General features: G+C 61.9%; 2 protein-coding genes across 2 annotated transcripts; one reads left to right on the top strand and one right to left on the bottom strand.

Moving 5' to 3' along the window:
- The first annotated feature begins 1,619 nt into the window (after positions 1-1,619).
- On the top strand, positions 1,620-14,585 carry ZDHHC9 (zDHHC palmitoyltransferase 9). The gene is made up of 9 exons (XM_075720826.1): positions 1,620-1,786; positions 9,918-10,078; positions 10,655-10,813; positions 11,795-11,932; positions 12,086-12,134; positions 12,424-12,526; positions 12,695-12,798; positions 13,331-13,499; positions 14,332-14,585. The coding sequence occupies exons 1-9, from the start codon at positions 1,620-1,622 to the stop codon at positions 14,434-14,436; spliced, it is 1,155 nt and encodes a 384-aa protein (XP_075576941.1). The 3' UTR covers positions 14,437-14,585.
- A 3,439-nt stretch (positions 14,586-18,024) lies between these two features.
- Positions 18,025-22,427, bottom strand: SASH3 (SAM and SH3 domain containing 3). The gene is given in 9 exon segments (XM_075720828.1): positions 18,025-18,075; positions 18,077-18,213; positions 18,323-18,473; positions 18,794-19,000; positions 19,146-19,297; positions 19,373-19,514; positions 19,585-19,734; positions 20,018-20,113; positions 22,374-22,427. Coding segments are annotated over 9 exon segments (1,140 nt in total).
- Between the last annotated feature and the right edge of the window lie 793 nt (positions 22,428-23,220).

Raw genomic sequence — 23,220 nt, 5'->3', positions numbered from 1 at the left:
CCGCGCGTTCCCTGATTCTGTGCTTTGCAGCGGGAAACGCCGGTGCTGCGGGCTCGGGGGCGGCGCTGAGGGGCCCCGGCGCAGCTCCCCGCACCTGCGGCCCCGCTCCTCCCCTGGCTTCTGGGAGCGTCTCGGGGCGTTTTTACGGGGTCTGACGGGTCGCTGGCGTAAGCAGACGCAGTTTGCAGACACCGAGGGACGTCAGCGCCCGGTCACCGCCGGCGCACGGGGAGAGGAGCGGGTCACCTCCAAGTGTCACTGGTGTTACCGGTGTCACTGGGGCCAGCGCCCCGCAGAGCCGCTCCCGCAGCGGGGGCCCCACGCACCCTTCCTCCTCCTGCTCCTGCTCCTGCTCCATCCCTGCCCGCGGGAAGCGCTCCCGGGGTGGGCGCAAACCGGGGGTGGGGGGTGGCAGGGCAGGGGCTGGCGAAGGCAGCGGAACGACGCGCCCTCCGCTTCCGTCTCCATAGCAACCACGGCGGGAAAAAAGTTCCCGGTTCCCCCCCCCCTCCCCGGGATTTGAAGCGCCGGGCCCTGCCTTCGCCAGCAGCCGCATCCCCGCTGCGGGGGTCCCCTGCGCCCAAACCCGGGGTCCGGCCGTGCAAACCAGCGCACAAAGGGGGGCGCGGCCCCGAAACGCTGGGGCTGGGGGACGCGGGGACCCCCCCACCCCCGCGGCGAGACCCGCCCGGAGCGTCCCGGCTGCTCCGAGGCCGGCACCGGGCGCTCCCCGCCGAGGGGACCGGACCGGGGACCCCCGCAGCCACCCCCCCGCCAGGCCACGCCCCCGCGTCTTGGCCCCGCCCCTCCCCTCCAGGCCCCGCCCCCGGCCACGTGCCGAGCCCCGGGGCGGCCCCGCCCCCCGGCCCCGCCTCCCCTTGTCCGCACCGGGGGCGGAGGGAGCCGCCGCCGAGTGACGTCGGGCGCGCCCAATAGGAAGGCGGGGAGCGGCGGGGCGGGGCGGTGGGAGGTGAGGGACCAATGGCTGGCGAGGCCCCGCCCCCGCGGCGGCGCGGGGCGTGGCGGCCCCTCCCGCGGCGCTGAGGGAGCGATCGGCCCGGCCCGGCCCGCCCGGCGCTGCCCGCACCGGCACCGGGTGAGCGGCGGCGGCGGGGGCGCGGGTCCCCTCCCGTCCCCTCCCCTCTCCTCCCTTCCCTCTCCCGGGCTCGGGTCCCGGCGCGGCCGCGGGGCGGGGGCCGCCCTGCCCTGCCCTGCCCTGCCCCGCCCTGCCCCGTCCCCTCCCCTCCCGGTGGGGCCTGTGCGGGGCCGCCCCGCCGCCCCCCTCCCGCCGGGCGCTCCCCTCGGGGCCGGGGGTTTCCCAAGCCGCGCCCTGTGTGCGTGTCCCCCCCCTCCCCGGTGGGTTTCCATGGCGACACCCCTCCCGGGGCGCGGGGGTTTCCATGGCGACGGCCGCCGCCCCCCCCCCCCCCCTCCCCGGCGCCGAGCCCCGCCGTGCTCCCGCCGCTCCGAGCCGCCGCCCCGGTGCTGAGGCCCCTCTCCCTCTCCCCGCAGCCCCCAGCCCAGCCCAGCGGGGCCCCCGATGATGCCGGGGGCGCGGGCGGCGGAGGAGCAGCGCCTGGACGTGTGGCGGCCGCCGCCGCCCCAGTGACGGCCCCGCCATGTCGGTGATGGTGGCGAGGAAGAAGGTGGTTCGGAAATGGGAGAAGCTGCCGGGCAGGAACACCTTCTGCTGCGACGGCCGCATCATGATGGCCCGGCAGAAGGGCATCTTCTACCTGACGCTCTTCCTCATCCTCGGCACCTGCGCCCTCTTCTTCGCCTTCGAGTGAGTTCCCCGTGGCGGCCGGGTGACCCCGCGGCCCAGGGCCGGGGCTCGGCTGTGGAGGCTGGCTCTCTCCCCTGTGGAGCGGGAGGGGAGCGCGGCGGAGAGGAGCCTGGCGCGGTGCGGCTCTCCCTGCCGGCGTCTGCCTCTTCACCCTTCGCGGGTTGACCCTGGAGGTTTTGGGGGAGGACGGGCCCTGCCGGAGCTTCCCCCCGGCTCTGCCTGCGGCGCGACGCCAGCTCTTCGTCCCTACTGCTTGCGCTTCCGTGCGTTTGGGACTCGCGGTCCCTCGTCCTGAGCGCAGCTAGTGGGGACGGGGGTTTGGGGCGCGTGCCCCTCGCCCAGGGACAGCCGGGGTGCAAGGGCACCGCTGCCGCAGCAGCCGGGGCCAGCGTGGGGCAGCTGGCGGGGCCGAGCCCGCGTCCCTGAGCCTGCGTCCCTGCCTGCCGGCTGTGCCTGCAGCCCCCAGCTCAGCCCCGTTAGGGAGGTGACCCAGCCGGAGCATTAACAAAAAAGGAGGGAGCTTGGTGGCACCCAGGTTTAGCGCCGATCCGACTTGCCCTGCAGCTGCCTGCTAGCTAGGTGTTGCAGAGCGCTGCGCTACAGCAGACGCTGCCGTGAGCCCAGGCGCTGCTCTTTGGGGAGGATCCGGCCGGCCTTTTAGATCAGCTCAGCAGCCTAAAGACCTGCAGCCCAAGTCTTGGATGCCGCCAAAAGAGCAGGACCGGCCCCCTCCCCACAGCTCTCCCATGTGAGCTGCGCTGGGGAACTGACCTGGCCTTAGACTAATCCTACAGAAGAAATAAAACCCACAAAAAGGAAAAAAAGCCTGTGTTTGCCTAAGCGCTGGTGGTGTGGGGAGGGGGCAGGACTGCCCCTTTTGCCTGGTTTGGGGATGAGCTTGGATCAGCTAAACAACTGTGAAACTTTCCTTCCTCTGGCTCCATTAGCATGTTTATGTTGTTCTTAGGGAGGTGAAGGTCCTAAATGGTGTTGGGTAACACAAAAGCTCTTTAAGCCAGGAAAGCGGGCGGAAGAAACTGCTCGCTGGTTAAGCCCTGGCTATTGCTCCAGATCCATAAAGCGCTCGGCCCAGATGCTGGCCTCCGAGGTGTCTTCCCCAGACCAGGGAACTTGTCTCAACTTCCCCTGGGCTGGCATTTGCTCTCCCTCGCTCCTCTCGTTAGCGGATATCGCTGGCAGCCTTGGAAAGGGCTTTCTGGAACAGTCTGCCGAGGCTTGCCACATCCCAGCAGCGGCGATGAAGTGGCTAACGTCAGGTCTTGGTCAGGTATGAGACTGGTTTTTCTGCTTAGTCGTCCTGTAGCTTTGGAGGCAGGTGCCGTACGACTGTAACGCAAGGTCTTGGGGTTCCCAAGTGTGGAAAGGCAAAATTATCCCCGACTCAGTCTGAATTCAAAGGTGCGAAATGACACCCCTGCTTGTTTTGTTGTTTGGTTTTTTTTCCCATCTGAAAAATGGGGCTAAGACTTCCTGCCTTGCAGGAAGAATTAGTAAGTGTTACTGCTCCAGAAACACTTATTACTGCTCCAGAAACAATCACTGGGAGGGATAATTGCTCTCGCTCCCTGCGGAACCTGTCCTTAGCGGAGGAGCGAAGCCGCATCCCGCTCTGCCACGTTTGCCCTCGCCCTCGTGGTTGCGCGGGGCAGAGCGAGCCGAGGCTGCCTTCCCAGTCGTCGGCGGTGCGATGGTTTGGCCGTGGGTGCGGCGGGTGACTGGAGATTCCTCGAGAAGCCCCTTCCCGTGCTCCGGGAGGCAGAGGCCTGTGGAGGGGTCGCTCCCGTCCTTGCTCGCAGCGAGACAGCCGGGATGTGCCTTCTGCGTAGAGCGGGAGGGTGGGCTCTGCGCGGGCCGCTGGCCCGGGGGAAGTTTTGCTGGGAACAGAATCGTCTCTGGATTTTAGCTAAATCAGCTGAGTGCTTTTGACTGGGGAGGTGAGAAAAAGTTTGGGAAAATCCAAAATACCTTTTTGATTCTCTCGGTGCTCAACGCCTTAATGTTTTCTGTTTGAAAGAGATGGGTTTGTTTGGAAATTGGGGATTTTTGAATTCGGGATAGGGATGAAACATTGCCTTCCTGACCAGAAACACTCCTCAACGTCTCCGTTTCGCCGACCGAGCTGAGAAGATGAGCAGCTTGGCTGCTCGAGAGCCCTGCTTACCCTGTGTGCCTTCTGCGTGCGTTAGGGTGCTTCTGCATAAGGGTCTCGGCCTTGATCTTTTTGCTGTGTTGTCCATTCGTTTCAGCTTTTGGTAGATTCTTTGGCGCTTGCGTGGAAATTCATGTTTTTCCCCTTAAAGTTTGTGCTACAGAGGAACAATTTGGGTTGTTAGGATCTGGTTTTGGAGAAAAGCAGACTGTGGTGGGTGGAGGAGTCCTTTTAATTCTTGCACGCTCACTGCAGGGGTGCCTGTGTTGTGAATGCTTGTTTCATTCAGCTGAATCACTTGCGCAGTCACACCTTGTCTAAACAAGGCTCGGGGATGCCTGAAGCCAGAAAATGTCTCGCTACGTGATACGAGCCAGCGCGGGTTTGATCCTCGCCCTCCAGGCTGCTCTGGCTCGGCTCTGATTACAAACGCTGTCGCTGGAGAGCGGTGGTGGCTGGCATCGCGCGTCATGAGATAAGCCGCCGCGTTCCTTGCTGAAAGGGTCCTCCCCAGCCGTGAAATGACAGCCTCTCTGTTTGGGCTGCTGCTGCTGGTAGGTTTTTTTTTTTTTATCCCCCCTCCGAGTCGCTGCGATGCCATCGGCTCATGTGCTGTGTCTCCAGTTGAACGGTCTGAAGCCACCTCAGCCCCGTGTGCGGGAATTTTAATGTTTTTTTTATCCTTTAGACCGCAGCGCTGTGGTCTGGAATTGGGTAAGTCGTTTCATCGGGGAGCGAACAGGAACCAGAGGGCTGACGGAGCTATCGGCGCCGTACCTGGAGATCCAGCTCCTCCCTCCCAGATAAAGCAGAGGGCCGCGGAGCTGTGCTGGCTCCCGGGGAAGTGCTCTGCAGCGACCGGAGTCCTCTGCCCAAGGGCACCTCTCTCGCCACCGCCTTGGCAGAAAGCAGCTCCTACCGCTCCGGGGCTGAGGCTGGTCCCTGCAGGGTCCGAGACCTATATTTAATTGGGTCTACTCCATGACTGTAACGTGTCACATAAAATTCTGTTTAATACCCCCTTGGCGTTATTTCAGACACTTACTGGGTATCTCAGCTTTTGTGACGGGCGCTTAGTTGTCTAACTATGCTTGTGGTATTCCAGCACGAGAAGCCCGGGTAAAGCACTTAGCGCAACCCGTTGGGGAATTCGGATGATGGGATGTAGCGTCCTCTCTCTGGCTGCTGGGGGTTTCCTCGTTGCAGTTTGCCAGCGTGTCTGCAATGGCCCTCCTGAAGCGAGAGTTCTCCATTCAGCTCTCCAAAGCAGCTGCGAGAGAACTGGATTTCTTTTGTCTTCAGCCTTTCAGCACAAACGTTCAACATTTGTAAATGTTAAAGGCCAGATAGCGCCAGCAATGCCAGGCTCCTGAGTGCGGAAAGGGGCTGCTGTTTGCTTTTCCAATAACCAAGCATGTTTATCACTTTCCCCCTCCCCTACTTTCTTAGCTATGTAGAGATTAAAATTTCTTTGTTTTCTGATGAGTTGAAAAAACCTATGCCTGACCCTTCATGTGACTTAATTTTTTTTTTTCCCCCCCAAGCCCCAAGGATCCAAGATTTTGCACTGAAAAAGAGGTGCTTCTGAGATGGCTCTTACCTCTGGTTAGGTCAAGCATTGTCAAAACTTACACACAAGTTGATCGGTGCTTTTTAGTACTTATAATTTATCTCGATAGAAGTAAACTTGTTGGTATCTGCAGTTCAGCTGGTTTTGCTCGTGAAGACGTGTTTCTGCATGAAGTGGCTGCTCCCGGGTTTTTGAATTGCATGCCCTTTTTTCTTGTACCTGGGCTCCTTTTCAGAAGACGGCTTTGCTCGCCCTGCAGCGTGCGCGTCCTCTGTGGCTCCGCCGTTCCCCCCGCAGATCTCGGGGTGCTCTCCTGCCCGTGCGGAGATTTGAGCGTAGCTGGGAAAAGAGCGGTAACGTCGGCGGAACGCTCCTGTCTCCTGCCTGAGGTCGGTTGCTGCATCGGTCGGGTTGGAAGCACGTGGCACGTGCTCGCAGTGGAACTGCACTTGACGTGGGTCTCTAGCGAGCATTTTCTGTGTCGCTGCTGACGGAGCGGGAGAGTTTCCGTAGGCAGCTCCAGTTCTGCCCGAGTGCTGCTTGGGAAAGGGCCCCGAACTTGTAGCATTGCAGTGCAGCGGTTACCCAGGTTTTCAGAGCAATCGTTTCCACGCTTACCGCAAGTACATCAGCTTCTGGAAATCGTCCCAGGTCTGGGAGACGCAGATGACTGTAAGTGTTCTGGTGAGGGTCAAACATTTGGTAAAGATGCTACTTTGCTTGGCTAGCGTTCGGGACGAGTACGCGGTGTGGTTAGGCGTTAGTTTAGGAAAGGTAAATAGGTGATTTGCAAGTGAGATGTAATGAATTATACAACAGAGCTTGCGCTGAACTCTGGAGGGGCCTGGCCATGAGACGTGCTGCCTGATGGCCGTGGCTGAAGCCCACTTCCATCGGGGCTGGCGTGTTCGTTTTCCCCTTCCTCCAGAGCTTTGCTTCACGTGCTGGTTACAACAGAGCTTCCCAGGTGGTCGCAAAATAATCCGTCAAGCACTCCATGCGCCGTAAACTCGCGGCACCTCCCAGCTGCTGCTTCTTGCTGCTCCCCCCCCAGCCCCGTTCTGGCCATCTCTTTGTTGAAGCCTTTCTCCCCCCCATGATGGTGAGTTGTGATAGTGCTGTTATTGTCTGCTGCGAGATGACAACACGCTCAAGAACACAGATATTGCACTGGGAGTGGAGGAGGAGCAATATCCTTACATGCCAACAGTATGTCTCTGTTGACTCTCAGCTTTCCCAAACAAAAGATCTTTAAAATGTCTGTTACTTAGCACTGGAAATGAATTGCTGAGCCTAATCGCGCTGTAGACGAGGCGTAGACTGAAGGCTCCCCAGCGCCAGTGGGTACCAAGTCAAAACCTCACGCGGTGGCCTTACCTGTTGCTCAGCCGTTCTGGCCGGCCCTTGGCTTTCTCTGCCGCAGCAGATGCACTGGGCACGTTCCCTGAAAGACACCTTCCGAAAAGCCAGGCCCCGTCAGCGCAGGGAGGGGCGGGAGGCACGCGGCGGGCTCAGCGCTGGGTCTCGGGGTGCGGTTTCAGCGCGGTGGGGGTTCGCCTCCCTCGTGCATCTCTGACCTCGCCTCCAGGCCGTGTTCCTGCCGAGGGGACCAGAGGGGACCAGGAGGGCCCTGCTCGGCCCCTGCCGTGCCAGGGCTCGTCTGAGTGACGGGCTTGAGTGCCCAGCACAGTGCCTGCGTGTTTGCTTGGTGCTGCAGGGACGATGACAACAGGACAATGGCTTCGCTGAGCAGACATCTCGTGCGCTTCAGTGAACGGCGGCTGAAGGAGCTAGTGTTAGTGCTTCCTTGTGTGAGTTTCTAGGTGTCTTTTCCCCATCAGGCAGGGGAGCAGGCATCTGGTGTTTTCTGGGGCTTTGTCCCTGTCCTCGCCCGTGCCCACCTCTGGGCAGACAGGCAGTCTGTCTGGGATTGCTTCTCTCCCCTCCTGAACTGGGGACCTAACCTGCCCTGTGCCTTAGCCACGTTGGGAGCAGGATGGAAGGGCTGGGTACCGGCCAGCTGGTGCCACTTCCCTCGCCACGGCGGGGAGGACGGTCGCGCACTCATCTCTTTCATCTCCTAAAATTGCAGGCTTCTTCCCGTTCCCACCCTGCGCTCTGCAATGTGGTAACATCAATCTTGAGGCCGCTCTCGCTGTGCCTCGGGGACAGCGGGACTTGCTGCGTCCCCAAAGGGCAGGTGTCCTTGCAAAGGTGCGTAGGAAATGGTCAGCGGGCAGCGAGTCGCATCCCACGCTCGTGCTTGTACGCGGATTGAGCGGGGACCGCACCGGTCGCTGCAGGGACTGATCCCGTTTATTCTTGAGTGCTGCTGTGTAAAGCTTTCAGGTCTGTGCCTGGGAGAGTACACCCGGCACGGATCACGTGCTCGCAGGTAATAAATCTTTTGCTGACAGTACACCGGAGAAACTTATAAGGTGTTAGCGTATATCTGAGGCTGGAAGCTCTGGCGCAGTTTCGGCTCAGCTTGAACGCAGTTCATGAATCCGTATTTTAAGCCCGTAATATGTTCGTGTCATTACAACAGTTATAAAAGCTGTCATGTCAGCTGGACAAGGGTCAAGCTGCAGCCCTTTGAGGCAGACCGTGTCCAGCTTTTAGAAGAATAAACCCATATGCCTTCCCAAAACAGGTTTCTGTTTAATTGCTGACTGACTTGCAGGTCTCTTTCTAGACTTTGCCCTTGCACAGGGAAAGCAAAGTTATCTTAGGCTGCCTGAAGGCGGTAGGCTCAGCCCTGTGGCCGCTCAGCCCGGCTTTTCGAGCGTACGCAGGACCCTGTGCATGGTCGACTCTAAGGGTTGCGTTGTTTTGAGTAACTACAGAGTTTGTGGTGTCTAAAATTAAACAACGCTGGTTTAGGGGACGGGCCCTGTGCATTGCTGTGGGCGCTTCATGTTGCGGCTGTGGCCAAAGCGTACCGTAGCTTCAGTGTACGGCCCTTTCCGTACCTCGTCGCGCACAGGGGACAGTCGCTGGAGTCAAGCAATGGCAAATGAAAGCCCAGTGAGGCTTCCTGCAGCGGGTGGTGGGCTTGCGGAATTCGGTGCTGCAAAGGAACCAGCTGGAGCTAGAAACTTTATTGTGTTCGGAGAAGCTATGGGTGGGAAGGCTATCCAGAATTAAATAGTTAACGCTATGGATGTCATAGAAATCGCTTTGCTTAGGATGACAGATCCACTGGGGAGGATAATCCCACACCTTTCACCACAGCGGCCTTGCGCTTTCTTGGAGAGCAGGAGTCTGGGCTGGATCCACCCCTGTGGAGTCAGGGCTTACTAGAAAGCCTGCGTACCCAGCTTCGTTGGGAGGAATTGGGGAAGCAAGGCATGCGGGGAGAGGTGAAATTTTGCACAAGCGTTGGGATTTGGGTGGGGTTTCCCTTAAGCCATAGGAAAGCTGCATAGGAACTTCACTGCAACATAAATGCTGTTTCCTGAAGGAACTGGGGTAAAAATATGTTTTCTTTCAGCTCGGTATGTCTCTCAACCATGACTTCTGTGCAGGCCTTCTGTGCTGCAGTGCCCATGGAGACATGCTTGCGGCTGTCCAGAAGTGACACTGGGCGTAGTGAGATTAATCTCCTCGCTCCCTTTGCACTGCCTCAATCAGCAGGATTAGCAACATAAATTCCTCATTGGACCTTTCTGTATTTATAAAGCAAACAAACTTTATGCTGTGTTTCCTCTCTCGAGCTGGGGTTGTCTTGGGGCAGGAGCCTTTCTACTTTATTTGGAGCTTTCGAGTCCCTTACCTCAGAAAAGTCAAAGGAAGCCAGATGTCTTCTTGCGCAGGAACGTTGCACTTCCATGTGAATCCGTTCCTGAGAAGCACAGGACGCAGTTCATCCCTGGAAAAGTAATTTCTGTGGTCCTGGAAGCTGCTGCCTGTTTAGGGGACAGACAGAGATTCCCACCGTTCCGATGTGCTTCCCAGCCTTCCCGCTCCAGCGGTGGGCTCTCAGACCAGGCCTTGGGTGCTTGTCCTAGAGGCATGGTCCATCCCTCGGCAACCGGCTGCAGCGGGTGTCCTCTAGGCAAGATCCCTCTAGCTGGCTGGATGCGTTTCTAGCATCGCCCGTGACTCTGGGCAAAACGGGAGCTGGAAACAAAACAAGACGCTGGAAAGCGTGCTGTGCCTGGCTGGTTAAAAACACGGTGGTACTTTGATCATGGCTGGTCATTAGAGCTGCCCCAGGGCTGTTTCCCTGTGGTGGTGGGATCAGAAGGAAGCGCTGAACAGCCTCTCCTCTCCAGATGTAACCACTGTTCAGAAAAGTCTAGACTCTGATGCTGTGCCAGGCTTTCGGGCCCTGGCTCAGGCAGAGCTTGCGGTGGTTTGATTCATCGCCTCCTGATGTTTCTCTGCAGGTGTCGGTACCTGGCAGTCCAGCTCTCCCCAGCCATCCCCGTGTTTGCCGCAGTTCTCTTCCTATTCGCCATGGCCACGCTCCTGCGGACGAGCTTCAGTGATCCCGGGGTGATCCCGAGAGCCCTGCCTGACGAGGCAGCCTTCATCGAGATGGAGATTGGTGAGCGCAGAGCCAGCTGAGCTGGTGATGGCTGGAAAAGCCTCTGTATTTCTGGCATATCTGCAGGCTACATTCTCTGCAGAGCCTTTCTTTCTGGCTGGCCCTCCAAAAGTGAGGATTGCCCCCAAATGGGGCATCTTACCACCTGCTGGCTAATTCTGCTTGGCTGAGTCTCAAAAACGATGGTGAGATGTACCTGTTCCCTTTCTGGGAACATTTTCACATGCTGTTTTCTCTCTTGTAGCTGCATACATCCAAACTCAGTTTGCTTTTGGGAAGGGGTGCGGGAAGCTTGGCGTGGGCCCCTTGATCCTTCGGGTAGAGAGGAAGTTTGGTGGATGCGGGTCTCTACAGTGACACCCGCCCTCCCAATATGCCCCTGAAAGCTCTGGCATGCCTTTTCCTGACTCCAAGCTGCCAGGTTGGCTCTGGACTGTGCAAGCAGATCTGCAGCCGCTGGCTCTAGACCCAGCAGGCTCTGATCCCTCTGGTAGGAAAAGCAGGGAGGCGAGTTGTCATTCCAGGCCTGTCATGTTGTAGCAGCAGGTCTGATCTCTCCTTGGTTCTCTCTCTCAGAGGCCACCAACGGGACCGTGCCGCAGGGTCAGCGCCCGCCCCCGCGGATTAAAAACTTCCAGATCAACAACCAGATAGTGAAGCTGAAGTATTGCTACACGTGTAAGATCTTCCGTCCGCCCCGTGCCTCTCACTGCAGCATCTGCGACAACTGTGTGGGTGAGTAGAAGAGGCTGTGCCTGCTCCTGCACCTGGGTGTTAGGTGAGAGCCTTTGGAAGAGAACAGGTGAAGATCTGCACCCGGTCTCGCTCCGTATCAGGTCTCACACAGCACCTGCTGAGCGAGTCCAGGATGGTGCTGTGTGAACAGACAGGGACAGTCTGCCTCATCTTAAGCTCAAGGAGCTTGAGATTTGCTCAGAACCTGAAGCCAGATGGTTCATCTTTGCCAGTACTTCTTTGGCAATAGCTAGTCTAACGTAAGTCTAACTTGTGCATGTAAATGTGCGGGCCGTTTTTGAGTTTCGCTGAACTGCTGGCCTTGCTGAGCTAGAGGGTCCCGGTGGAGAGCTGTGTCTTGCGTGAAAGCAGCTCCTTGCATCAGCACAGAGATTCTGCCCTTACGTTGAGTGCCCCTGTTTTTTGTTTCCCTCGCTGCATAGCAGAAGCTGTCTTAGCCCTTTTGCGTATCATAATTGGCTCGTGTTCAGCATCCCTTCTCAAGGAAGAAATCCCATTCTTTTGGATCCCCCTCCTCCTCCTCTGCAGGTTCCCAGCCCTTTGAGTGTTTATGCAGTCCCTTGAACCCTCTTCTAATTATTCTAGCAGGAGTAAAGTGGCACACGGGTTAGAAAAGAACTTCTGAACCCCCAGGCCTTCATCTACCCTGTGCTGCTTTAGTAAAAGCTGTTATACTTCAGGTCTCTGGGAGGGAAGGCAGGCATGGGGCCAAGCGCTTAAACTCTTATCTTAATGTGCAAAACGACTCATTAATAAAACAGTTTTGCGCTTTCTTACCTGGCCTCCCCTTCTGGAAGGGTGCCATGATATGGGGCCCGCAGTTAGCAGAGGGTCAGACTTGACGGCCCAGGGAGTCCTTGTCAGCCTTGGAAATTTCTGAGTTTGGGGCACAGGAGCGAGCGTCCGGAGGCAGGCAGGACCGTGCTAGAGCAGCACTGATCTCCATCTTCGCTTTCACAGAGCGCTTCGACCATCACTGTCCCTGGGTGGGCAACTGCGTGGGGAAGAGGAACTACCGCTATTTCTACCTCTTCATCCTCTCGCTCTCACTCCTCACCATCTACATCTTCACCTTCAACATAGTCTACGTAGCACTGAGTGAGTCTGGCTGCAGAGAGGTGGATGGCTGGGCTGGCTAAGGGTGAGGGGGGGATACAGATGGCGTTGCAAACCCAGAAGTGATGGAAAGGGAACTGGACTCGGTGTGATGTTCCAGAGGAAAAAAATCTCTCTCCCTCTTTGTATTGCCAGAATCTCTGAAGATTGGGTTTCTGAACACGTTGAAGGAAACCCCAGGGACATATCCTTCCACAGTGCAGAGGGGTTGGCTTCTCCAAAGCTGGGGGTTAGCGTGAGCTGCATTATGGAGGGACTGGAGTCTTGATGCCCAGGCTTCTGTAAGGAGTCTTTCAGGGCATTTTGCCCCATGATTAGAAGGCGAGGAGCAATTCTGTGGCTTTTTGGGAGGAAGGTAAAACAGAAAACCATGTCTAGCAGAAGAGGAGAAGTTAGGGTGGTGCGCCTGGGGGTAGTGACACAGCTGGGCTGGGGCTGTTGCCGGGCTGTTCCCAGTCCTTAACTGTTCTCACTGTACTGGAGGTGCTCATCTGTTTCTTCACCCTCTGGTCAGTGGTGGGGTTAACTGGGTTCCACACCTTCCTGGTGGCACTGAATCAGACAACCAACGAAGACGTAAGTAGAGTCTTTCTGTTCCTCTGAGCCATCTCCGTTTCTCATCGCTTCCTCGGTGTGTCCCGCTGCGTCCGCCTTGCTGCCATGCTCTGCAGGCTGAGGCAGGGCTCCGGGGGCTGGGGGCAGTGTCGGTGGAGCAGACCTGAACTTGTGCCCTGACTGTTGCAGATTAAGGGGTCCTGGACTGGGAAGAACCGCGTGCAGAATCCCTACAGCCATGGCAACATAGTGAAGAACTGCTGTGAGGTGCTCTGTGGGCCTCTGCCCCCCAGGTAAGCTCTCAAGGGGCAGCCCTGCCTTTCCTCCAGAGCTCAGTGTGGGACCCTGATGAACTCTCCTTGCTTGGGTACAAGACCTGGCTGCTCTTCTGCCGGCGTTGTGCCTGTTGAGGGCTTCTGGAGTCACTTGGGACATGGCTGGATGCTCTGGGGAGGAAGGTCTTGTGTTGCCTTCCTTGCGTATCTTCCGTGATTCAAGCCTGTGACATGCTCGCTATCATCGTGCGCTTGGGAAGCTGGTGAAGGAGTGGCTTCCCTTCCCTGGGGCACCGTACGGAGCGGAGGCTCTTTCCAGGGCGCTCGTTTTGGTGAGCTCCCACCCTCTGAACTGGGCTGCTCTCCAAGGGGCTTGGTTTTCACAGGAGGAGCACAGACACTGTAAACTAGGTTTGGGCTGCGCACAGCCTGTTTTGGAGAGGAACCCCTTCTGCTGGCATTTGTCTTCCACCAGCGCTTTTCCTGCCAGGAAAAGAAGTCGGCTTCGGGAGAGGCGCGGGTCTCTGACGGTGTGATTCTGTTCTTGCAGCGTCTTGGACAGACGGGGCATCTTGCAGCAAGAGGAGAGCACAGCTCAGGAGGAGTCGTGCCCACGGGGGCCCAGCGCTCAAGAGCCCGCTGCTGCTCAGGGCCCCGGTGGGCAGGCAGAGGAGAGCAGCGCTCAGCAGAAGGATGGCAACCTTCCTCACCTGAGCGCCGTGAGTGATTCCGTCTACAGGGGCTGTGAGTGGGCTGCACCTGCTTGGGGTTGCTGGTGCTTTGGGCCAGCAGAGAGAAAGATGATAGTGTGACTTAGCAGGAACAAAACAACGCTTGGGGCTGAGAGGCTGCCGATGAAAAGCCTGTTGTGCTCTGGCCCTGGAAACCAGCGTCTCTCTGGAGCTGGCTGGGAGGGTGCTGGGCTCCTCTGACTCCTAGGTAAACCTCAAAGAAAATCACAGCTGGCTGCGCTTTTGGAGATGTCGGTCCTGCCGTGAGAGCACCTGGGAGCTGGCAGCTATGGAGGCTAGGAGGGGTGGGAGATTGCAGGCGTCTTGTTTTGGCGCTGAGCGCGAGCTGAAGGGCTGTCCCTGCGAAGGGCCCTGGCAGCTGTGGGATCTCCATCCTTGGGGAAAGCCGTTGTCCTGCTGGATACGGCCCCAAGCAGCCTGCTCCGCTTTGAAATCAGCGCCGCTTTGAAGATATGGTTGGACAGGAGACCCCCAGAGTGCCCTTCCCACTTAAATTATTCTGTGGACATGGTGGGAAATGGCTGGGCCTACTCCTGCTTCGGCGTGAGCTGCCTGTTTCTCGGGTGGAAACGGTCCAGACCATGTCTGCTGGAGCAGTCCAGGGCTCCGGATCTTCGTGAAGCTGCTGTTTTGCCTGTTTGGTGGCCCCTGGTTCCTCCTTTTCCCAAGCACAGCTGAGACCTCTGCCTGGCGGAGCTGCAGGCAGGAGCAGGGCAGCGGGGCCGTGTGTCTGTGCGCTCAAACAGATGCTCTGTGTTGGGGTGTATTCATGCGAGTCACTGCTGTCTTCTCTCTCCAGGTCCCTGCGCCATCCCTGAGCAACGCTGAGATGCCAGAGGAGAAGCAGCTAACGTCTGGGGAGCTCCCGGTCCCATCCCAGGACGCTGGGCAAGCAGAGCACTAGCCTCTGCTTGAAAGGGAGAACTTTCTTGTTTTGTCTAATCAAAGCTGGAAGTGATTGAGGAGAGGAGGAGATGGGCTGGATGGCAGGCAAACGATTCCTCATGGCCATTTTGCTTTAGTTGTTATTCACCTCGATGCGCAGGCGGTGCGGGCTGGCGCTGGCCTTGCATGGTGTCAAAGGATAACGAGCGCGAGTGGCCCGCCTTGGTCACCCAGGGGCACTCACCGCCGCTGAGGCCGGTCTCCCTGCGGGCCGAGGCAGGACCTCTTGCTCTGCAGGTTGTCCTGGATGCTAAATACCGGCTCGGTGGCCGGGGCTGTCCCTCCGTCTGGCCCCAACTCTCTGACGAGACGACTTGCGGTCAAGCAGCTCAGAAGCGACGTTAGGGTTGGCCTGCTCCCTACCGCTGAGGAATCCTGATGGGGAGGGGAAAGCAATTTATGGCAGTAGCGTCCTCTCTCCCCTCCTCCCTCCTTCCTCTAATCTATGGCATTGTTTTATTGGTTAACGTGGCAGGGGTTGTCAGGAGACTTTTTGGTGCCAAAAGGGCCAAAACAACCGGGAAGGTGTTCTGTTGGCAACGGTTTTTAAAGTAGCTTCCTTCCCATGCCCCTTCTTTTCAGACTTAGCCGGCGCGAGAGCGGTCGTGGCGGGGACCCTCCTTCCCGTCCTTCCCCGGGGCTCACGCCGAACTGGGGGCTCGAGGAAAGGAGCTGGGCAGCCCGTCTTCCTGCCGCTTGTCTCCACCCCACGCCGGCCGCAGAGCGGCTGTGCAAGGGGGGTGTCAAGCTGCAGGGGAGGGTCTGCCTGTGCCACTAGCTCTCTGGCTAGCGCCGGCGCTGCCTTTGCTCCCGGCTGCCTGCGGCGTGCCCTCCCCGTGCCTGCCAGGCTGTGGCACGCCGCGCGGCCGCTGCTCTGCAGAACCTCAGCCCCCATTCTGTGTCGTGTCCCCCCTCCCCGCCTTGCCCTGCATTTCTCAGCCATCCTCAACTGGCTTTCAGAACCTTGAATCTTCCCTGGGCTTTGCTGGCTTTGTCCTGGGACTGGCTGCGTGGTGTCGGCCATCTGCGCTGCCTCGGCAGAGGAGGGAGGAGAGGCCAGGGCCAGGTGGAGGTGGGAGACCGCTGTGCCACGGCAGGGCTCCTCTTCCACTCGATGATCCCTTGTCCTGCACCTGGCAGGCGGGCTGGGAAGAGCTTCATGTCTGTGGGGTCCCTGCGGAGGCCGGCGATGGAGGGAAGGCCGTTTTGTGCCCTGGCAGCTCTCCGTCCCGTGCCACGGGTGCTGGGCGCTTCTGTGCCTCCCCGCAGACATGTGGTGAGTGGGTGGCAGGTGGAGGATGTCCTGCCGGGGCAGTCCTGCTTGTTCCTCTGTGATGCTCTTGCCTGGCAGCATGAAGTTGCTGCCCCTCCTCCTTCCCTGGCCTCACACGCCAGCCTGCTTTCGACAGCGGCGTGGAGCAGAGCGAAGCGGGCAGCCTTGTCCCTCCGCAGCCTGACGTGTGCCTCCCACCTCCCTCCTCTTCCCTGGCCCCTCGCAGCGCTGACCCGGGCCGTGCAGTGGGTGAAGTGGTGTTAACGGGGCGACCGGCGCTGCCCCCCTCTCCCGGGTGAGAGGGCAGAGCTGCCGCCCTGGGCTCGGGCAGCGGGCTCACGGTTGCCCAGCAGTTGCCTTCAGCTGCTCCCCTGTCCCGGTTTCGGCTAAACCACGCCATCCCTGCTGGTGCTTACCAGGGAAGGAGCCCTGGCCTCCCACTGCCAGCGGGGCCGGAGCTGCCCGGCTCGCAGCCGCTGCCACCCTGCAGCCAGACCTGGCCCGGGCACGGGGGTCCCTGGTTGCTGCGCCAGGCCCCGGCACACCCCGCCGGCGGTGGGAGCCCCCCCTCCTCTCCCACCAGCCCCAACACGCTACTGACCAAATCTCAAACTCATTGTGAAAAAGTGTATTTTTTGGTTTTACTAATCTATTTTCTAATGCGGTGTGTCGAGTGCTGCCTGCCGGGGCTGTCACGGATGCTGCCTGCACCTGTGGTTCCTGTCTGCTCTGTTCAGGTTCTCCGTGAAGGAAGTGGGGGTAGGGCGAGGGTTGGGGTTTCTTTATTCTTTTTTTTCTTCTTTTTTTTTTTTTTTTTTTTTATTTTAAAACAATGAAGGAAACATAATTGGTTTGAAAAATGGCTGAGCTGTAGCCTCTGCCTCTGTCTGTGCCTCCCCAAGCCTTCCTCGTGGCTTTCCAGCCTCTGCACCTCACATGCTTCCAGGGTGTCTTATCTGCCTTGTCTTGCGTCCCACTGTCCCCCGCAGCGGATGCAGTGGGGGGGATCCTGGTGCCCAGACGCTGCAGCCCGGGCTGAGCCATGCCAAATCCCGGCGGATGTAGCTGGGGAGCATCCTGGGAAGCTTTCAGTTACCTGCAGACACCGCTCCCTTCCCCGGCTCCCTCCCCGAGCCTTGCTGGCAGGTGGGAAGCAGGCTGAAGGCCGGAGCGAAACGTGCTCGCGTGTTTTTATCGGGATCGAGCACGAAGGAACAAACCGGGTGCCCCAAGGCCGATGCTGCGGTGCAGGAGCTGGAGATGGTCACGTGCCGCACGCAGCGAGAGCTGCGCTGGAGGGGGCTGGGGTGGGTACCCCAAACTGGGGACCAGCCCCTTTATTCGTTACAGCCTGCCCCGCGCTCCCCTACCCATGCCTTCCCTGCCTGCCCCTGCCCACACAGGGAGGCTCTGCGGGGCTGCAGCTCCCCTGCCCCTTCCTGGGGGGTGCTTGGGGTGGCCGGTGCTTTGGGGGGAGCTGGCAGTCTGGAAGGGGCTGCCGTGCCGTGGGGGGCTGCCCTGGGGGGGTCACAGCCTCACCCCGCCGAGCCCGTATGCTGGCTCCAGCTCTCTCCCGTAGCCCCCCTGGCCCAGGTTTGGTGGCAAGCTGCGGGCAGCCTTTGGGGCTCCCCTCGAGCCAAGGGAGGGGGGCTCGGGGTGCCCTTGCTGGGCCGCTCTCGGCTCGGCTGAGCCGCTCCCCAGCAAACCTTGCCCTGGCCGTGCGAGGAAGATGCTGGAGGAAGGCAGCGTGGGTGCTCTCCCCGCCGGTGAGGCGCTGGGCGCGGTGGGACCTCTGCGCTCTCGCACACGGCTGCTCAGCGTGGGGTTTGCTCCGTCCCCGCCTGCCGCAAACCTCTCCGTCCTTGCAGGCTCCCCTGCGCTCAGCCCAGCAGACGAGGGCTCCAGGATGGAGCTCTTAAAAGCTGTGGATAAAGCGGGGCAAACCCAGGAGAGGCGATCCAGGCCCGCGGCATCTCGGCGGGGAGCGCGGTGCCCCAGGGTGCCCGGAGCACCCGCGTCGGGCCGGCGGTGCGTGGCAGCGCAATGCAAAACGTCCTGGGGACAGCAAACGGGGCGGCCTCGGGGGACCGAGGGCTGAGCTGCCCGCAGCCACGCGGCGCCTGCCTGCAGCGCGGGGGGGCCGGGGCCGAGGGGTCCCGCTGCCGGGGCTCACCTGCTTCCCCCGCGAGCAGCCGGCCCCTCCAGTCCGGACCCGCTGCCAGTCCAGGGTGGGAAGCGGCCGTGGGCTGTGCCCGCCGGCGGGGCAGAGCTGGCTCAGGAGGACTCTGCCAGGGACAGAGCCCGCAGCTGCCCCTCGGGACCCCCCCAGCTCGGCCTCGTCCCTGTTGCCGTCTAGGGTCTCTGATCCCTCAAAGCAGCCCGAGTCCCGGGGAATGTCCCCTTTGGGCTCCGAGGGTGAAGGCTGAGCTTCAGAGCTGTCGCCTTCCTCTGGCTCGCTCGCTGCTGGGAGAGACGGGGATGCGGCGTTAGCGGGCAGCGAGGCTGCGGCTGCCCGACGCGGGGGCCGTGGGCAGCGTGGGGTGTCCCGTCCCCCCCCCATTCCGCCTCTTACTGTCGTAATCCAGGAGGAGCTCGGCGGCCGTCAGCAGCTTGGCGCGGTGCTGGGGGTCGGTGATGTTCAGCTCGTTGAGGTGCGTCTCCCGCAGCTCCTTGAAGTCCTCCAGGGTCTGGTAGCCGTTCAGCAGCAGGGTGGAGGTGTGCTCCTGGGGCGGTGGGCAGCGTGCCGGGGGGGTGAGCGGAGCACGGCTCCCCCCCGGCTCTCTCCGCCTGGCCCTCGGTGCTAGCCACGTGGCTCCCGCCTCGGCGCAGCTCCACGGTGGGCACTCGCCCCAGCATCATCCAGAAAAGCCCCGTGTGTCCCCTCTACCCCCCCGGCGGTGCTCGGGCACGAGGTGGAAGGACCCACGGGGATGGGGAGGGATAGTGAAGGGCTGCTGGGGAGCAGAGGGGAGGGTGGTCCTGCTGCTGGCACCCTGGGCTGGTTCTGGGTGCCGCTGGCCCCTCACGGGCCCCCGTCCCTTACCTGCAGGTTGATGCGCTCCAGCAGCTCGTGGAGGGTCTTGGGCTTGAGCCGCTTGCTCTTGCCGGGACCCCGGCTCTTGCGGGCAGGGGCCGTCTCCTCAGGGATGATGTCCACGTAGATGAACTTGAAGGAGCCCACCCTGTTGTTAAGCAGCCCGGTCCAGGTGCCCACGGGCGGCTTCTCGATGATGCCGATGATGTCCCCTTTCTGGGCCGAGGGAGAGGGGGGTGGAGGCAGGCTTGGGGACCGAGGCGGGGGGTCCCCATCCACCCTCCCTCCCCAGAGCCCGCACCCTGGTCCTGCCCTGCGCCCCGGCTCTCCCCAGCCCCGGGCTGGCCGTGACGTGGCTCACCCGCAGCTTCAGCGAGTCCTTGTCGTACGGGCTGGGGGTGAAGTCGGTGTGGACGCGGGCCCGGCCGCAGAAGGGGCCGGTGTAGGCTGGACCGCTCTCCTCCAGCCGCAGACTGTCCCGGTTGCTAACCCCGGGGCTGGAAACTTCGCTGCCTGCGGAGGGGAGGAAGGTGAGGATGTGCCCGGCTGCGGGGCGAGGGGCGGGGGTCCTGCCGGGGCCGGGCTCACCGCTGGACAGCTGGCGGCTGAGGGATGGGTGCCCGTCTTCCTCCGTCTCCAGGTAAGACAGGGGCATCTTTTCGTGGCTCGGCTCCTCCGTGCTGCCGGCTGGGGACAGGGGGCACGGGGACCCCTCCTCCTCCACCTCTCCCTGCTGGGGGGACCAGGGTCAGCCCAAGGGAGGGGGAGCTGCCCCCCGCCCGCCCAGCCCTCCCGCTCACCTTCCCCTCGGCCAGGGCTTTCACGGCCATCCTGCCCATCTTGCGGTTCATGGTGCGGGAGATGACGGCACGCCACTTCTTGCCCAGCTTCATCCCGCTGCTCCGTGCAGCATCGTCAGGCCCGGCGCTGCTGGACTCATCCTCGGGGATCTGGCAGAGGGATGGAGAGTGAAGGTGGAGCTCCCCCTGCCCCGCGCCCCCGGGCAAACCTCAGCCGAATCACACGGGGCTGTAAGATTCCTTGGGGAGCGAGACCCCAAATCCTGCCGGTGCTGGAACCCCTGGGGCTGCCCCAGGGCACGTGGGCCACCAGTAGGACCAGAATTTTGGGGAAACAGGCTCTGAAAAGGGCTGTGCCCGGCGGGAAGGTGGTCCCGGGGGAACGGGACGTGGCGGGGGGGTGCTGCCGCCCCGCGGGGGGCCGGGCACTCACGTTCTCCTCCAGGCTGAACTCCTTCTCGCTTGGCACGGGGGAGCTGACTTTGGACTTGGCAAAGTCCTTGAAGCTGCTGGAGCGCTGGAGGGAGAGCTGGGAGAGACAAAAAGCTGTGAGGGCTTCACCCTGCACCCCCCGCCCCAGCTCCCACCCTCCCCTCCAGCAGCCGGGCCCCTCGCGCTGCTCTGGCTTGCCCAGGGCGATGCCGCTGCTTGAAGAGTTTTTTGGCTGGCACAGCCTCGCCCTTCCTGCCCCCCTGCTCCCCAAGAGCCGCCGTGTGCTGTGAGCCCCCCGGGACCTGGGATGCAGAGCCCCGGCGTTGCTCTCGGTGCATGCACAGCCACTTGGCACAGCGTTCCCGGGTGCAGCGCGGCACGGTGCCGCTGTGGACTGAGCAACGCTGTTCCAGCACCCGCTGCGGGCACCCCGGCGCTGAGCCCGGCACCGCCGAGCCGGGAACGGCCCAGGACCGCGCCGCGCTGCTGTCATGGCACACGGCTGGGCACTTGCTGGGAAAACACAGGGGCTCTGCAACGCAGCCGCTCCGCTCAGCACCCAAAGGTGGGTTTGGATCTCAGTCCTGGTGCAACGCTCCATCGCTGCCTCTCCCAGTTTTCCTTGTGCCCCCCGCCTGCCTCCCTGACGCTCCTTCCCTCCTCTCCGTGTCTTCGGGTGCCTGTCCCACGTGGGAAGGGGTTCCCCGTGCTGGGAGCACCTGCGTTGCCGGCCGGCCGGGGTCCCCGCACGGCCGTGCGGTCCCGGCTCTCCCTCACCCCCAGATGCCCGGTGCTGCCGTGGGAGCCGGTTCACGCGCTGGGGCCGGGTGAGCTCAGCTCCCAGCCGCTGGCGTGCTCGGCGCGCACACCGCGGTGCTGGGTCTTGCCTCGACCGCAAACGCAGCAATTTCCTTTCTCGAGTCGCTCTGCCCGCCCCAGGCTCCTGCTTGCACCGCAGGCAGCCGAGGCCCTTCCCAGCCCCTGCACAGCTCGGCCCTGCTCAGACACGGCCCCACGCCTTCCCCTCCTCCTTCTCCTTTTTATCGACTCGACTGAGCATCCTTTATTATTTGTTTTCGCCATTTTCTTATAGAGGGCTGGCTTGGATGAGGGAGGCCCGGCTCCATCCCCGCTGCGGCTTTACTTAGCTGGTGCATCCGTGCGGAGGAGATGCTGGCAGTTTGCCCCTCTCCATCCCCAGCACCCCTGAACCCACCCAGACCCGGGCGACTTGAACCCCTCGGGTCTCCCCTTGCACCCTTCAGACGAAATAACTTCATGACCCCCACCCCACAGCTGGGAAAGCTGCGGCATCGGCCGCTGCCGGAGGGGCCGGGGGTGTGCGAGCGGCTGTGGAAAGCCTGGCAGCGGGGGGGCCGTGGAGCTGGGGCAGCCGGGCCCCCGCCTGGAGCATGGCAGCCAGAGGGAAGTGAGAGCAGCGGCTGCGGCTGGGCAAGGGCAGGGGATGCCCGCCGGGGCCTGCCAGGCTCGCCGGGCCACACACGGCACGGTGAGGGAGGGCTTCACCCAGATTTCCCCTGGGAGCTTCCCAGCACGGAGGAGCCGCCATGGCGTGGAGCTTTGCCGGGATGCCTGCCTGCCACGGGCAGGACCGCGGCACCGGGCGCTGTCCCCCTGCTCCCTGTGGTGGCTCGCCATTGCCGAAGCCAGCCCGCCACGGCCCGGCGAGAGCCGAAGCACCGGCCGGTGCGAGACCCGGCGAGGTGGTGCATGGCCCTGCTGTGCCAGGGGCTCTGGAGAGGCCGCGGTGCTGGTAGCCGGTGCTGCTGGCACCTCCCGGCACTCGGTGCGGTGCTGCCAGAGGAAGCGGGCAACGCATGTGACAGAGCTGCAGCCTCGCGCTGCCTCGACCGCAGACACCTTGCTGCGCAGGCCGGGCTGGGAGCTGCGCGCCCGGCACCGCGGCCGTCACCCGCCCCGGCAGGAAACGGCAGGCGGCCGCCCACGCTGCGGGGAGCCCGCGGGGAGGGGGAGCCTCTGCCCCCCCAGCAGACCCCCACGGGTCCCACCGGCACCCCGACCCGCGCCCGCGCTGAACCCCGGGGGTCTGTGCATCCCGGCCGCCCATCCCAGCAGGCTGCAAGCCGGGGCGGGAGCAGGGTGTGGGACACGGCCAGGACCACGCACTGGCGAGACCACGGTGGCCGGTGGCGGCAGGGACCGACTGCTGGCAGTGCTGCCCCCAGGCCCCATGGGGCTCTGCCCCACAGCTGCCCCAGCCCCCCAACACCAGTGCTCCCTGCTCAGCATCCTATGGGCGGCCGGGGCTCGGCCGGGGCTTGGCGTGTGGGGACACCCATGGGTGCCGAGGGCAGCCGGGTGCCGCCAGCGCTCACCTTCTTGTGTCCCGGCTCCTTCTCGCTGGCGTTGGAGGGCTTGCGGCGCAGCATGGTGCTGGGGCCCGGTGGCAAGGGTGCAGCGTTCGGGCAGCGCCTGGCACGGCACGTACCGAAGCACCGGCACCGAGGCCGGGAAGCGCACAGGAAGCTGGCGGTCACATGAGAGGTGCTTGCAGCCGCGTAGCTCGGGGTGGCTGGCGGGTGTGCAAGGCTGGGGCAGGAGGAAGGAAACCCTCCACCAAGCTGCTGCCCTGCCCGGGGCCCCTGGGGCGGCGATGCCTGCTGCGCCCTGACACCCCTCGGCGCTGCCGCCGCCCCTCGGTGATGCACCGCGTCCTCCCCATGCAAAAGATGACGGTCCCCAACCCCTCCGCCGTGCCCGCTCCTTCTCCCCGCCAGCGCACGATGGCCAAGCCCTCTGTGCGACGCTTGCTCCGGGATGTCCCCTGTGTCCCCTGCATCCGCAGGTCCTCCCGGCTGGGCACGAGCCCAGGTGGGACGTGCACGTTGGCACCCGCAGGGATGGCCCCGCTCAAGCCAGCCCCCCTGCACCCTCTTTCTCTGCTCCCAAGAATTAAAATCCGCCCTGAATCTGCCTCCTCTGCTGACTTGGTGGCCGCAGGGCAGGGCAGACGGCGCGGCTGATGCGTGCAGGACCGGGAGTGACGTGGGGCCGGACCCCAGCCCCACACCAGCCAGCGGGGCGGCGGGCAGGCTGGCAGCACACCGGGCTGCTGCAGCAGGGCACAGCAGCGCGCAGGCACCCGCCAGCGCTTCTCATGTTTAATCACAAACGAGCAAATAGAAAACAGAAAAAAAAAAAAAAAGGAAGCGAGCGGCGGGG

The sequence above is a fragment of the Pelecanus crispus genome, chromosome 13, assembly GCF_030463565.1.
Source record: "Pelecanus crispus isolate bPelCri1 chromosome 13, bPelCri1.pri, whole genome shotgun sequence".
NCBI lineage: Eukaryota > Metazoa > Chordata > Aves > Pelecaniformes > Pelecanidae > Pelecanus > Pelecanus crispus.
The sequence above is the reverse complement of the archived record's forward strand: the minus strand, read 5'-3'. Positions and strand labels throughout refer to the sequence as shown.